The 13,289-nt window shown below is 43.4% G+C and overlaps 1 protein-coding gene across 3 annotated transcripts in view; it reads left to right on the top strand.

Moving 5' to 3' along the window:
- DOP1B (DOP1 leucine zipper like protein B) overlaps positions 1-11,669 on the top strand; it is a 49,957-nt gene extending 38,288 nt beyond the window's left edge. For all 3 annotated transcript variants that reach the window (XM_064406685.1, XM_064406678.1, XM_064406690.1), the window contains exons 23-37: positions 236-370; positions 1,199-1,254; positions 1,571-1,675; positions 1,757-1,823; positions 2,500-2,641; positions 2,852-2,934; positions 3,454-3,563; positions 4,206-4,352; positions 4,775-4,836; positions 5,474-5,602; positions 6,518-6,654; positions 6,982-7,037; positions 7,605-7,754; positions 8,189-8,318; positions 9,022-11,669. In XM_064406685.1, coding sequence (XP_064262755.1) covers positions 236-370; positions 1,199-1,254; positions 1,571-1,675; positions 1,757-1,823; positions 2,500-2,641; positions 2,852-2,934; positions 3,454-3,563; positions 4,206-4,352; positions 4,775-4,836; positions 5,474-5,602; positions 6,518-6,654; positions 6,982-7,037; positions 7,605-7,754; positions 8,189-8,318; positions 9,022-9,279 — 1,767 coding nt within the window. In that variant the 3' untranslated portion in view covers positions 9,280-11,669. The remainder of the gene's footprint in view (positions 1-235; positions 371-1,198; positions 1,255-1,570; positions 1,676-1,756; positions 1,824-2,499; positions 2,642-2,851; positions 2,935-3,453; positions 3,564-4,205; positions 4,353-4,774; positions 4,837-5,473; positions 5,603-6,517; positions 6,655-6,981; positions 7,038-7,604; positions 7,755-8,188; positions 8,319-9,021) is intronic.
- The last annotated feature ends 1,620 nt before the right edge of the window (positions 11,670-13,289 follow it).

The raw sequence follows: 13,289 nt of genomic DNA, 5'->3' as shown, positions 1-13,289 counted from the left end.
TATTTTAAAGCTCATGAATCAGCTCAATTTCCAGAGAAAATGAGAGCTGTGTTCTCTGGAACTCATTATTTATTCTGGGGAGAACCTTCTCCATTCCTGCTTCCACTGGGGCAGAATCCAATTGTGTTCATGAGGTGTTGGGAGATCTTTAAATGCAAGGGCTGTGTCTGGTTATCCTCTGTAATTTCCATTTCATTTTGAGGGCTGTGTGCTCTGTTCTGTTTTCTCTTGTCAGATTCTCCCCGTGGCCAGTGCATCCCAGCTCATTCTCGTGGACTTAATTTGTGCCCTGAATACTCTGAAAATTGACACCATCTTGTGTCTGGTCAAAGAGGTGGTGAAGAAACCAGCACAGATCAAGGGGGATGAGGTATTAGGTGTTCTACATTTTTTAAACAGCTCTTTTACAAAACCAAATTCACCAAGCAATAAGCATTTTTCTAATAGTACACAAACAAAAATTTTTTTAAATCCTTTAATCCTAATAAAAAACCCAAAACAAATTAAAAATCCATTTCCATTAATAACCTAAAGCAAAAAGTTTACTTATATCTCCACAAGTTCAAAAGCAAACTAAATTCCAACAAAGAACATAAAACCATATCAAACAAAAAAAAAGTGTTAAAAACTCTAGAAATAAAAAAGTAAGCACACAAACATAAACTACACAAAAACTACAACTAAAAACATCTAATCCTAAATGCAAAATACTATCTCAAGTACCTTCAGTCCTGACTCCAACAGAAGTAGAAAAAAGAAGCCAAAAACCAGCATATGATGATGTTTTGTGTGAGGAATAAATATTGATTAGTTTTGTTTTGTAAAATTGTATAGAGATATGTAAGCTAATGATGTAAGTATTAATTATTAATATTATTTGGTTATGAGTATGAAGAAATACTAGAGTAAAACAATGTATGTAGTGAAGAAGAAATTGGTAATAATTAGGAATTAAATAGATAATATATATATAATTAATAATACATATGAAATTATATAATTAGAAAGTACTATAATCAAAAAGTACTAAAATGAGATTTTGGGAATAAATCCTTCCCTGGGAGGGTGGGCAGGGGCTGGGATGGAATTCCCAGAGCAGCTGGGGCTGCCCCTGGATCCCTGGCAGTGCCCAAGGCCAGCTTGGATTTTCTTTTGTCTTCTGATGGCAAATAAGTGTGGGTTTGCTTTTCTTTTGCAGAAATCCTCTCTGGTGGACATCCCAGTGCTGCAGTTCAGTTTTGCTTTCATTCAGAGGTAACTCAGTCCTTCTGAAAGAGAATTTTCTGTTTGACTCCAGTGAGGGAACAGCCAGTATTGCCATTTTTCTTTCCTTTGATCTCCATGTCCCAGAGCACTTCTCTGCAGGAAATGTGCTGTCCCTTGCTTGTTGACACACACACACAGAGTGCCAGGGCTGTGACACTGCAAGGGGAAGTGGCACTGACACTCAGGAAGGGCAGGACTGATCCTAAAGCTTCTAGGCCACCAAGTTCCTCTTATTTGTTGGTTTATGTTCTTTCCTTAACTCTGCCTTCACTCAGGTGTGCTTTGGTTTTATTTTTTTTGGCAGACTCCCTGTCCCAGCCCTGCAGGAGAACTTCCAGCCCTTGTTAGGGCTCCTCAGAGAGTCTGTGCAGCTGAACTTGGCTCCTCCTGGCCACTTCCTTCTCCTCAGGTACTGTGGGAGAGAGCAGAGGTTTCACTGAGCTTTCACCCTGTGCCATCCCTGACTGAGGGTGCTCTGATCCCCCCACAGCATCCTGAATGACTTTGTGACAAGGACACCCACCCTGGAGAACAAAAAGGACCAGAAAGACCTGCAGGTACAGAGGTTCAAATTCACCTTTTAGCTCCTCAACTTGGCACTGTTCATGTAAGGACAAGTGGAGATGTCCTGATCTGTGCTTTGGATCTGAATTCCTGTGTTTTGGGAGTGCCTGGATGTGCATCCACCCATTTTGGCTGAGGCCTGGTGAACAGGGCAGACTCAAGCATGAGAGACAAACAGAATTTTGTCCTTTTGTCCCAAATTCTTGAAACCCTTTCAAAGCTGATTTTTTTTTTTTAATTTTTCTCAGAACTGAGCTGGTAACACAAGTGGGATGTCCTGAGCTCATGTCCTGTGTGTGGATATTGAAATCTCCAAGCTGTCTAGGACAATGAATTAATCCTTGGAGCTCCCAGCTGGGCTTGGCAGTGGGAATGACTCTGAGCTCAGCTGTGTAAAGAAAGGAGCAGAGCAGGATCCTCCTCCTGTTCTGCCTTATTTCCCCAGCAGTTTGAACACTGCTTACCTGGGTGGGTTTGGGTTTCATGTGCCAACTGAGAAATTCAATCTCCCCTTCTGCTTTAGAGCCTTGCCAGCAAAATGACAGAAAATGTCATTTTACAGCCTCTGCCTTTTTGGCTGGCTGGGATTTGGTTTCATTGCAGCTCCTCATTTCCCTGGCAATTCAGAATACCAATTAAATATCTGATGCCACTTTGGTTACCTTACAGGAGGTGACCCAGAAGATCCTGGAGGCTGTGGGGACCATTGCTGGTTCTTCCCTGGAACAGACCAGTTGGCTGAGCAGGAATTTGGAAGTGAAAGCTCAGCCTCAGATTTTACCAGATGAATTCAACATGGAGGATGTCAATGGTAAAGTGACTTTCCCTGACTCCTGCTGCTCCCTGTCCTCTGCTGCAGGCAGTGAAGAGCACGAGGGGTTTGATGATGTGTGCTTTGCATGATTTCATATTTCATGTAACACCAGTTTGCACATAAATGTGCTGTTTGGGCAGCAGATTAGGAAACAGCAACATTTAAACCTGTCTGAAGAGAAAACTCGATTATTTTGCTTTTTTTTAGATACATCAGTGGTACCATCTTCAATGGTTTCTGCCTCTGCTCCTTCAATCTACAGTGTCCAAGCCCTTTCTCTCCTGGCAGAGGTCAGTGGGGCCCTCTCATCTGTGGGGTTTTTAAGCTGAGGACCTCCTCACCCTGCACAGCTCCTGAAGGGTGCCTGTGCTCAGCTGGGGCTGGGCTCTTTCTCCAGCAGCACTGACACAGCCAGAGCACACAGTCTCAAACTGTGCCAAGGGAAATTCAGGTTGGAGATCAGGAAAAAGTTTTTTCCAGCAAGGGTGATAAAGTTCTGGAATGGCTGCCTGGGGAGATGGTGCAGTCACCATCCCTGGGGGTGTTTAACAAAGCCTGGATGTGGCACTGGGGGTCAGAGTTTAGTTGAGCTGTTGGGGCTGGGTTGGACTCCATGGTCTTGAAGGTCTCTTCCAACCCAGGGATTCTGGGAATTCTGTGTTTCTGTGAGGAGGATTTTCCTGTTAGATTAAACAGGAGTGCCACTCTTTTGGGGGCTGTTCAGCTGCACAGATTTCCAGCCTGAACCATGGCTGGAGCACTTGCAGCAGTGCCAGCTGAGGTGTGAAGAGCTGTGTGTCCCCTGCCAGGTGCTGGCCTCGCTGCTGGACGTGGTGTACCGCAGTGACGAGAAGGACAAGGCCGTGCCCCTCATCTCCCGCCTGCTCTACTTCGTGTTCCCCTACCTGCGGAACCACAGGCCAGTCTCTCCCTGCTCCTGCCACTTCCCTGCCTCATCTGTTTGTTTTCCCTTGTTTTTCTCCATTCTCTGTTCACATTCTAATGGGTTTGAGCTGGGTTTGAGCTGGTTTCCCCAGGAGCTGAACCTGTTGTTGTTTGAGCTTGGCTTCCCCCAGCTGGGATTTTGGGTTTTACTCCATCTCCCCTTTCTGTGCCTGTCAGGGGATGGGGCAGCAGAGCATGGGAGGTCCCAGAATCCACCAGGAAGCAGAAAAGCATCATCTCTCCCTGTCCTCTCCCTAGTTTTTCTCACAAATGTGGGAGAGATGGATGATATCCAATGGGGACACAGGGCATGGAGTCCTGGAATGGATTGGGTTGGAAAGGACCCCAAAGCCCACCCAGTGCCACCCCTGCCATGGCAGGGACACCTTCCACTGTGCCAGGCTGCTCCAGCCCCAGTGTCCAGCCTGGCCTTGGGCACTGCCAGGGATCCAGGGGCAGCCACAGCTGCTCTGGCAATTCCATCCCAGCCCCTGCCCACCCTGCCAGAGAACAATTCCTTCCTAAAGATCTCATTCAAACCAACCCTTTTGTGAGCTGAAATCTGGTTTTGAACTTTAAAAAAGCCCATATTGATGATTTTTGTTCTCTCCCCCAGTGCCTACAACATTCCCAGTTTCCGTGCTGGTGCTCAGCTGCTCAGCTCCCTGAGTGGATACGCCTACACCAAGAGAGCCTGGAAAAAAGAAGTGCTGGAATTGTACATGGATCCATCTTTTTTCCAGATGGACACTTCCTGCACTCAGTAAGATGTGGAATTGCAGCACTCCAAGCTTGTATTCTGAATTTATAAGGAAAGGCTTTAAAGGAGAAGAGTAACATTGGGAAGAAAATTCCACTTAGTTTTATTTAATAATTTCCTTTAATAATTTAATAATTTTAATAATTTAATAAATTTAATAATTATAAGTTTATTTCTAAATTTTAAAATATAAATTATAAATTCAATAATTTAATAAATTTAAATTTATTTAATAAATTCCTATTATGGAATAGGATAATGTTAAAAATGGGTCTCAGCACTAATTCTGCTCCAGACAAGAGTCTGCACACAAATCCTGCCTGGAAACTGTTTCCTTGTATGAAAAGTTTGACCCAAATTATTTCCCAGGTGAATCCACACCACAGCTTTCCTGGGATATCTAATTCCTTTTTTCTCTCCTGCAGCTGGAGATCCATCATTGATCATCTCCTCACACATGAGAAAACCATGTTTAAGGATTTGATGAGTAAGTGTCAGCTGCTGATAATTTATTTCTCCCTCAATTTGAAATCCATTTGCCTCTGAGCCATTTGGGTGCATTTTTATTACACTGATTTATCCATAAAGTGCTGACTGTGCATCATGGACCATTTTGGGAACTTGATTCCCAGCTAAAGCTGATTTAAATCTGGATTTTGATCATGTCTAAAACACACCAGAGGAGATTTTGCTGTAGAGGTGCTTCTGTTGGTTTCCCACATTGACATTTTGCTCTAGTTTTGAGGTGTCCAAGTGTGACCTTCCCCAGGAGGAGTCTTTGGCAAACTCTGCAGGTGTCTGCCATGATCAGTGCAGCAAACCTTCCTTTGCTGTGCTGTGACCTCTCATTCAGACTCAAGGGGAGTGTGGAAGAACAAATCCTGGGGGAAAGGGTGAAATGGGACCCCTTAAAGTGGCCTCAAGCACCTTTAGTCTCTTTTTCATCTTTTCTAAAATAATTATTCAACAGTTCCACCACGAGAAAAATTTTATTACGCAAGACAAATTCACGGTCGCTGACCCAGGAGAGTTTTTTTTCCTGGAAGATTTCAGGACGCAGGGATTATCCCCAGCCCAAAGGCAGGCAGTTCCTGTGGGGTGGATAACTGTGCTGTGTGTTGCAGCCATGCAGAGCAGTGCCCTGAAGCTGTACCCCAGCTTTGAGCAGAAGGCCATGCTGCTGAAGCGCCAGGCGTTCGCCGTCTTCAGCGGGGAGATCGACCAGTACCACCTGTACCTGCCCCTGATCCAGGGTGAGCCTCCATCCCTGCCCTTCCTGCAGCTGCAGCACAAATCCCTCAGGCCACAGAAGCCCCTGGATCCCTGGCAGTGCCCAGGGCCAGGCTGGATGGGGCTTGGAGCAGCCTGGGGTAGATGAAGGTGTCCCTGTCCCTGGAGCTGGCTGATCTTTAATGTCCCTCCCAACCCAAACCATTCCATGATAGAAATTCTGTAAGAAAGCAAAGTCACCTCTTTTCCAACAAATGCTCAAGATTTTTTAAATTTTGAATAAAATTGATGAATCTCTGAGTTCCAACAGATAAATGACCTCAGCAGGGAAGGACAGGAATCTTGGTGTCAATGCCTTTGGTCTGGAAATGGGATTTTTTCATGGCAACCTTCCAGCCACTCTTGACCTGCTGTTGTTCTCTTTAAATGCCAGATTTGATCACATTTTGTGCACCCCAAACCCACTTGGGCTTTGTCTGAATTACAGTTCAGTTAATGCAATGCAAAGAACTCAGCCCAAAACTGATGATCAAGTTAAAAATGTGATTTGCCACCTTCCACAAGGTGGAGAGGGACCTTTCACAAGGGGTGACAGGACAAGGGAAGGGCCTTAAACTGCCAGAGGGCAGGGCTGGGTGGGATCTTGGCAATGAGGAATTGTTCCCTGGCAGGGTGGGCAGGGCTGGGATGGAATTGCCAGAGCAGCTGGGGCTGCCCCTGGATCCCTGGCAGTGCCCAAGGCCAGGCTGGACACTGGGGCTGGAGCAGCCTGGCACAGTGGAAGGTGTCCCTGCCATGGCAGGGCTGGCACTGGATGGGCTTTGAGGTCCTTTCCAACCCAAACCATTCCATAATTCCACACTTTAATTCCCAAAACAACACAAATTCAGGAAAATGCTGCTTTTATTTTGCTTTTTCCCTTTTAATGCTTCCTCCAGAACGCCTGACTGAGAACCTGCGCGTGGGCCAGACTTCTCTGGTGGCTGCCCAGATGTTTCTCTTCTTCAGAGTTCTCTTGTTGAGGATTTCCCCTCAACATCTCACCTCGTTGTGGCCAATCATGGTCACAGAACTGGTAAGAAAGAAGTTTTTAACATTTGAAAAAAAATATATTACAGTTGAAAAAAAATCAGCCTGTGCTTTTTCCCAGTTTCGATTTTTCCTCTTCCCTGCTTGGAAATGTTTCCACAGTTTTACATTAATCTGATCATGTGTGGAGGAAAAGTGAAATTGTCATTAGGAAATTCCTTTTGGGTTAATTTTGGTGTTGTTAATGGAATCTGTTGCCTGAGTTAGTAATTTGTTACAAGTAATAAAGGTTCATTTTCAATGTAAATCATCACTTTTAGTTGGGATTGAGTTGTGTGAACATTTCAGCTTCTCAATAATTATTTCTTTAAAGATCCAGACATTTCTACAGCTGGAGGAAGATTTAACTGAGGAAGAGGAACCAGCAAAGTAAGAGCTGCTATTTGAGAGACTTCTTTAAAATTAATTAATTAAATTAATTCTCTGGGATAGGGAAAAGAGTTTGAGAGATTTCTTTAAAATTAATAAATTAATTATCTAAAATTAATTAATTAAATTGATTAATTCTCTAAAATTAATTAATTCTCTAAAATTAATTAATTAAATGAATTCTCTGTGAGAGGGAGGGGCCAACAGGACATTTTGCTATTGCATTTTTATTTTTCTATTATTGTTAAATAATAATTTACATATTTTTTAGCAGCTTAAATACCGATATGCTTAAAAATATATGTACTAATTATTAATTGTGTACAAAAATAAATGCTAAGTTGGCAGTCGAATATTTTAATATGGTGCCATTTTTTGGTATATTTTAGATTATTTTGCTCCTGCAGAGCAAAAATAAAATAAAAATACTTGTACAAGAGCCTCCTACAGAATAAAAATAACGGTCCAAGAGCTCCTTTGTGTAAATGTGGGCATTCCTCTTGTGCTGACTGGAAAACCTTGGGTGGATTGGGGTTTGAATGGACCTTTTTTTGAATTGAAACACAGGAGCAACAGCAAAAGCAGCAAAGCCAAAGGCTCGGGGGATGGCGGCGGGGCTGAGATCCAGCCCAAGGAGCTGTGCCTGTACCTGGCAGCCTGCAAATTCCTGGACACAGCACTTTCCTTCCCCCCTGACAGGATGCAGCTCTTCCAAATGTGAGTCCCTCTTCTCCTCCTGGTCCTTTATCCTTTAAAAGAATTGTGTTTTCCTCAAGATTTCATTGTGCCTTTCATCAGTTCCTTTTAGGAGCGCTGATATTGAATATATGGTGATAAATATGGGGATAAGTGGGATTTGGGAGAAAAATTTGGTCTTGGTAGAGGAGGATTTCCCCATCCTCTTTAGGATTCCTTAACTTGGAAAACTGGGAGAGGAGAAAGGTGGAGATGGTTTTTCATCTGCACACACCTGGGAATGTTTTGGAGCTGGTTGTTTTTAAAAATTGGCAAATTAATAATGTAATAATTCATTAATACCAACAGAGAACATTTATGAGAGACTTCTGTAGAAACAACCAGTGCTGCACTAAAGTAGGCTTGATCCAAACAAGGATTTTTATCTTTTTAAGGAATCATTCCATTTTTTCCAGGTACAAATGGGCCTTTGTGCCAGAGGTGGACACAGAATCATCTCCTGTCACCTCCCACCTGGTGGAAAACCACCAGGAATGCCAGCCACACATCGTGAGGATCATGGATCTGCTCAAGACGAAATATGGGGTAAACAAACTTCTCCTTTTTATTTTTAATACATTAATTTACTTTTCCAAACACAAGATTTTTTGTTATTCAGAGGATATTTAGATATTCCCTGTGAGGAAGGGGAAGAGCAGCTGTGGCTGCCCCTGGATCCCTGGCAGTGCCCAGGGCCAGGCTGGATGGGGCTTGGAGCAGCCTGGGGTAGATGAAGGTGTCCCTGTCCCTGGAGTGGCTGATCTTTAAAGTCCCTCCCAACCCAAACCATTCCATGATAGAAATTCTGTAAGAAAGCAAAGTCACCTCTTTTCCAACAAATGTTTTGGGTTTTTTTATTAATTTTGAATAAAATTGATGAATCTCTGAGTTCCAACAGATAAATGACCTCAGCAGGGAAGGACAGGGATCTTGGTTTCAATGCCTTTGGTCTGGAAATGGGATTATTTCATGGCAACCTTCCAGCCACTTTTGACCTGCTGTTGTTCTCCTTAAATGCCAGTTTTTAAGTTATTTTAGGGATTTTTAGATATTCCCTATGAGGAAGAGGAAAAGGCTGCCCAGAGCAGCTGTGGCTGCTTCTGGATCCCTGGAATGTCCTAGGCCAGGTTGGCCACTGGGACTTGGAGCAGCCTGGGACATTGGAGGAGCTCACGGATCAGCTGGATGATCTCCAAGGTCCTTTCCAACCTTTACCTTTAGTCCATCCCAGCTTTTTTTTTCCTTTCAGGACCCAGAGCACCCCGAGGGAGCTGCCAGGAATCCCAAATTCCCCCTGCTGAGCCAGCGCTCCGTGTCCAGCATCACCCAGCTGCTGCCTTTCTTCCAGACCCTGTGCTGGGCATTCACAGCCCGAGGCAGTGACCCCCACCATTCCCACCCCTCCGCAGCTGCCTCCCTGCATTCTCCTGCCAGCACCAGCAGCAGGATCCTGCAGCAGCTGGAGGACAGCGTGGAATGTGATTTCCTGGAAAATATGGAAAGTTGAGCCTCACCTGGGACACTCGTGCTGGATCAAACACAGGGAAAGCTTGGCTGAAATTCCTTTTTTTTTTCCCCCCAAATTTCCAGCTATGCTTTGGGATTTCTCTTCAGTTATTCAGGAGCTGGTGGTGAAAAGCAGGAATCTCCAGTTGCTGTGGTGGGGAAAAGGGCAGTTTGGTGGGAATTTCTCAGAGTTCCTGTGTTTTATTTGTTTTCCCTGGGAAGGATTAAAGACATTTTGTAAATAGGGGAAGAATATTTTGAACTTGGTGGAAGCAGCAGCTGTCCTGGGACTTCTCCAGGAGAAGCACTTTTAAGTGCTTTTGGAGCTGTGTCCTGAAGGAAAATTGAAGGAAAATCCAATATTGCATGTTAGTGTACAATCAGTTTGCAGCGAGTCATTTCCTGAGGTGAAAGCCCCTAATTTGACCTAAATTGATCAAGTTCCAAAGAAATGCCCCAAATTCCTCCCAGGTGGATTGGCTGGGTCTCATCATTGGCAAGGAGCTGCAGCTTTGCCCTGGCTGCAATTTCATCTCTGTGCTAGAGCAGCATCTTCAGGCTTAGCAACTCCTAATACATCAGAAATGTGCATAAAACACAAACCTTTCCAGGAACATTTTGTAATTAGCATTACTTGAGGGGGTTTTGATTTTAATTAATTGATTAAAATATTTAAATTAATATTTTTTAAATTATAAACTTTTGTTCTTTCAGTGACTCAGGTGGCTGCAGCTTCTGAAATGCAATTAAATGAAGATAATGCTGTAAAAATAGAAATTGCTTAACTGAAATGAAAATAATATTCTTTTTTTGTTTTTGTAAGAACATTTTTTGTACAAAAGAATGTATTTGGCTGTTCCTGGATGGTGAGAGAGGTAGGGGGATCATCCCAGTGCTTTTCCTAAATTAAAAAGGACATGGGAAAAATTTGGTTGGGGATCAAGGATTTCTTTTTCCCAAACTCCCATAACAACAAGGGAGGCTTCTCTGCAGTGGGTTTTAGGTACAGATGGATGAGATTTTCATCCTGAGTTTATAAACTAAAATAATGAAACATCCCTTACTCTCACACTGGAATACTGTACAAAAATAACAGCACAATAGGCTTGTGCTAAACTTCTTTAAATCCTTTGCATTTTTACAGTGAAGGAAAGTGGTGGATTGAGGTGTGGTCATTAAGAATGTGAATTGTTTGTATTAATGTAATTTATTAATGGTCTCTAATGCTGTTGGAATGAGCACAAGTGCAAAGTTACCCTTTGAAAGCATTACTTGAATATTGGAGCAGGCCACTGTTAAAATGCTGGTGTTCATTTCCTACCTGTCTGCAATAATTGTTGTGGATAATCAGGATGGTTTGGTACTTTCAGTTTCCTGCTGGTTGCATTCCATACTTGGATATTTCCCTTGATTGCTGAGAAAGGAGAGCAGGGTTAGATGGGATGTTGGGAAGGAATTCCTGGCTGGGAGGGTGGGGAGGGCTGGATAGAATTCCCAGAGCAGCTGTGGCTGCCCCTGGATCCCTGGCAGTGCCAGGATGGAGCAGCCTGGCATAGTGGAAGGTGTCCCTGCCATGGCAGGGCTGGCACTGGGTGGGCTTTGAGGTCCCTCCAACCCAAATCATTCCAGGATTCCATGATTCTGTTATTCCATGATTCTATCCATGTTAAAATCTAAGAGAACTCTTTGTCATTAATCTGCTTTCAGTGGCATCAGACATTTAAGGAACTTGCAGAATCCTTCCACTTCAGAAGAAAAAGTTCTTTAAAATTTAGTATCCAAGTAGATCTTTTATAATTATAAATAACACGTGAAAAAGGAGGAAAGGGCTTTAACTAAAAGTCCTGCTGAGTGCTGGAAGGGCACAGTTCCACAGACCCAAAGGGGAATATTTTATTCCTTTATTCCATAACTTTATTACTTTTCCATGTGGGACTAACTGTGGTTGTTTTCTCCTACTGATAAATCCACTGAGGAGCCACAGCAGGGCTCTCCTGCTCTGAGCTGGTCCTACCAAAGCAGAACAACCTCACTGTCCATGAATCTGGAAATGTTTTTGCCTGGATCTCCAGACATCCTCTCCTGTTCCAGGACAGGAAATGCTTTTGCTTTGCTGTGATTTTGCTTTTCAGTCTAACCAAGCTCAGCTTTGTCTTTTGGACACTTCAGCTCCAATTCAGCAGAAAGTGCTCAGAGGGAGAGTTGGAAATATTCCAAAGGATTTCATTGTCCTGAAAGAAAAAAAAATCAGGAGGTGCAACCAAGGTAAACTGCTGAAGAGCAGCAGGACTTGAGGTGTAGAGCATTAAGTGATGGTTGTGTATCCCATACCATACATGAATGTAATTCTTCTATTAATATTAAATGTTATTTTGCAATGCCTTTTCAAAAGCAGTTCTTCTTTTTCAACCTGCCTTCCCTGCTCACTCACCAATTTTAATTTTTATCTGACTCTGGAAAAGCTCCCAAATTCAATCACAGAGTAATTGAGGTTGGAAAAGATCTCCAAGATCTTTTCCAAGGTCCAAGCTGTGTCTGATGCCCACCTTGTCCCCAGCCCAGAGCACTCAGTGCCACCTCCAGGTGCCACCTCCAGGGATGGGCACTGCAAAGCTCCCTGGGCAGCTCTTCCCAAGGCCTGAGCACCCTTTCCATGGGCAAATTCCTGCTGAAAATGCCACCTCAGGGGATGAGGGCTGTGGATCCCAGCAGCAGGACCCTGCTGGCCCTGCCTTGGGAGAGGCTGTGCTGCTCCTCTCTTCCCCTCTGATCCCACTCCTGCATCCCTGGCCTTCACAGCCCTGGAACTGGCACACTGAGATCCCTGTCCCTGCCTGGGACAAGCTCTGGGGAGCTGTGTCTGGAACAGGGAGCTGCTGCAGGGATCATGGATTGACCCTGGATGGAGGGAGAGACTTCCCAGGAAATCAGGAGCTGCTGCTGCTCAGCCCCAGCCTGAACATTTTCACAGAGCCAAGGGAATGCCCTGGAAGAAATCTCTTTCCTCTTCATCCAGAGGGAAGAAAACTCTTCTGTACCATGAGCTTTAACACCTCAGGCTGGAGGAGTGTGGTTTGAATGACTGTGTGGTAGTTTTAGTTTGAAATTGGGTGGAAATACTGACTTTGTGTAGTGGTTTTGGTTTGTTAATTTGAGATTTTTTTGGTTAATCTATTAATTAGTGTGGTGGGATCAGTGTTGGTTAATTATTAGTGTATTCACTAGAATGTATTTACTTATTTTTTTGCTGTGATAGAGGATTAGGAGAAAGGTAAAGTAGGTTTAAAATTGTAGGATATAAAGAAAAATTTATTAACAGCAACTAAAAGAGTAATAAGAATTAGAATAAAATCTTTAGGATAGTTTTTCTTATAACTTTTTTACTGACAATGTAAAGAAATACAACCTAAAATTTCAGTCAGTTTACTACTTCTAAAATAGTCTTTTTTTAGTTTATTTAGAGAAGTTCCTCTTGTTAATGTTATGGAGACTTCTCTACAAAAAAACAGTTTTCTCATGATTCTTTTTATGAATAGAAGCCACCCAGAGAAATCGATAATTGTGAAATCCTTCTCATTTTTTGTAAGTTTTCTTATAGTTGTGTTTAGGGGCTATGCTAACTTAGGTGTTACTGCTCCAGGAGACAAGTTTGGCTGCTGGGGTCAAAGAACAGAATCCCAGAATCACAAAGGCTGGAAAAGACCTCTAGGCTCTGCCAAGATCCAGTTATTAAAGTTGTTAAAAATGTCTCTGCCTGAATTAAGGTGCAAACGAGATGATACGCCATGACAATAGTATGGGTTTTATCTAATACTAAATATGAGAGACAGAAAATAAAGAGATAGAAAAGTGGTGTGGCAGGGACAGAATAAAGAAAATGTCACCACTCCACGGATCCCAGTGATGTTCTGTTGATCCTCTCCAGTGCTCTTTGTGCGAGGATCCCACAAAGGCACAGAATCCCAAGGGTTAATGTAGCTCAGGCCCGGGGCAATGCCCAGGGCTGTCTCT

The sequence above is a fragment of the Passer domesticus genome, chromosome 2 (assembly GCF_036417665.1).
Source record: "Passer domesticus isolate bPasDom1 chromosome 2, bPasDom1.hap1, whole genome shotgun sequence".
In the NCBI taxonomy this organism is placed as follows: domain Eukaryota; kingdom Metazoa; phylum Chordata; class Aves; order Passeriformes; family Passeridae; genus Passer; species Passer domesticus.
The sequence above is the reverse complement of the archived record's forward strand: the minus strand, read 5'-3'. Positions and strand labels throughout refer to the sequence as shown.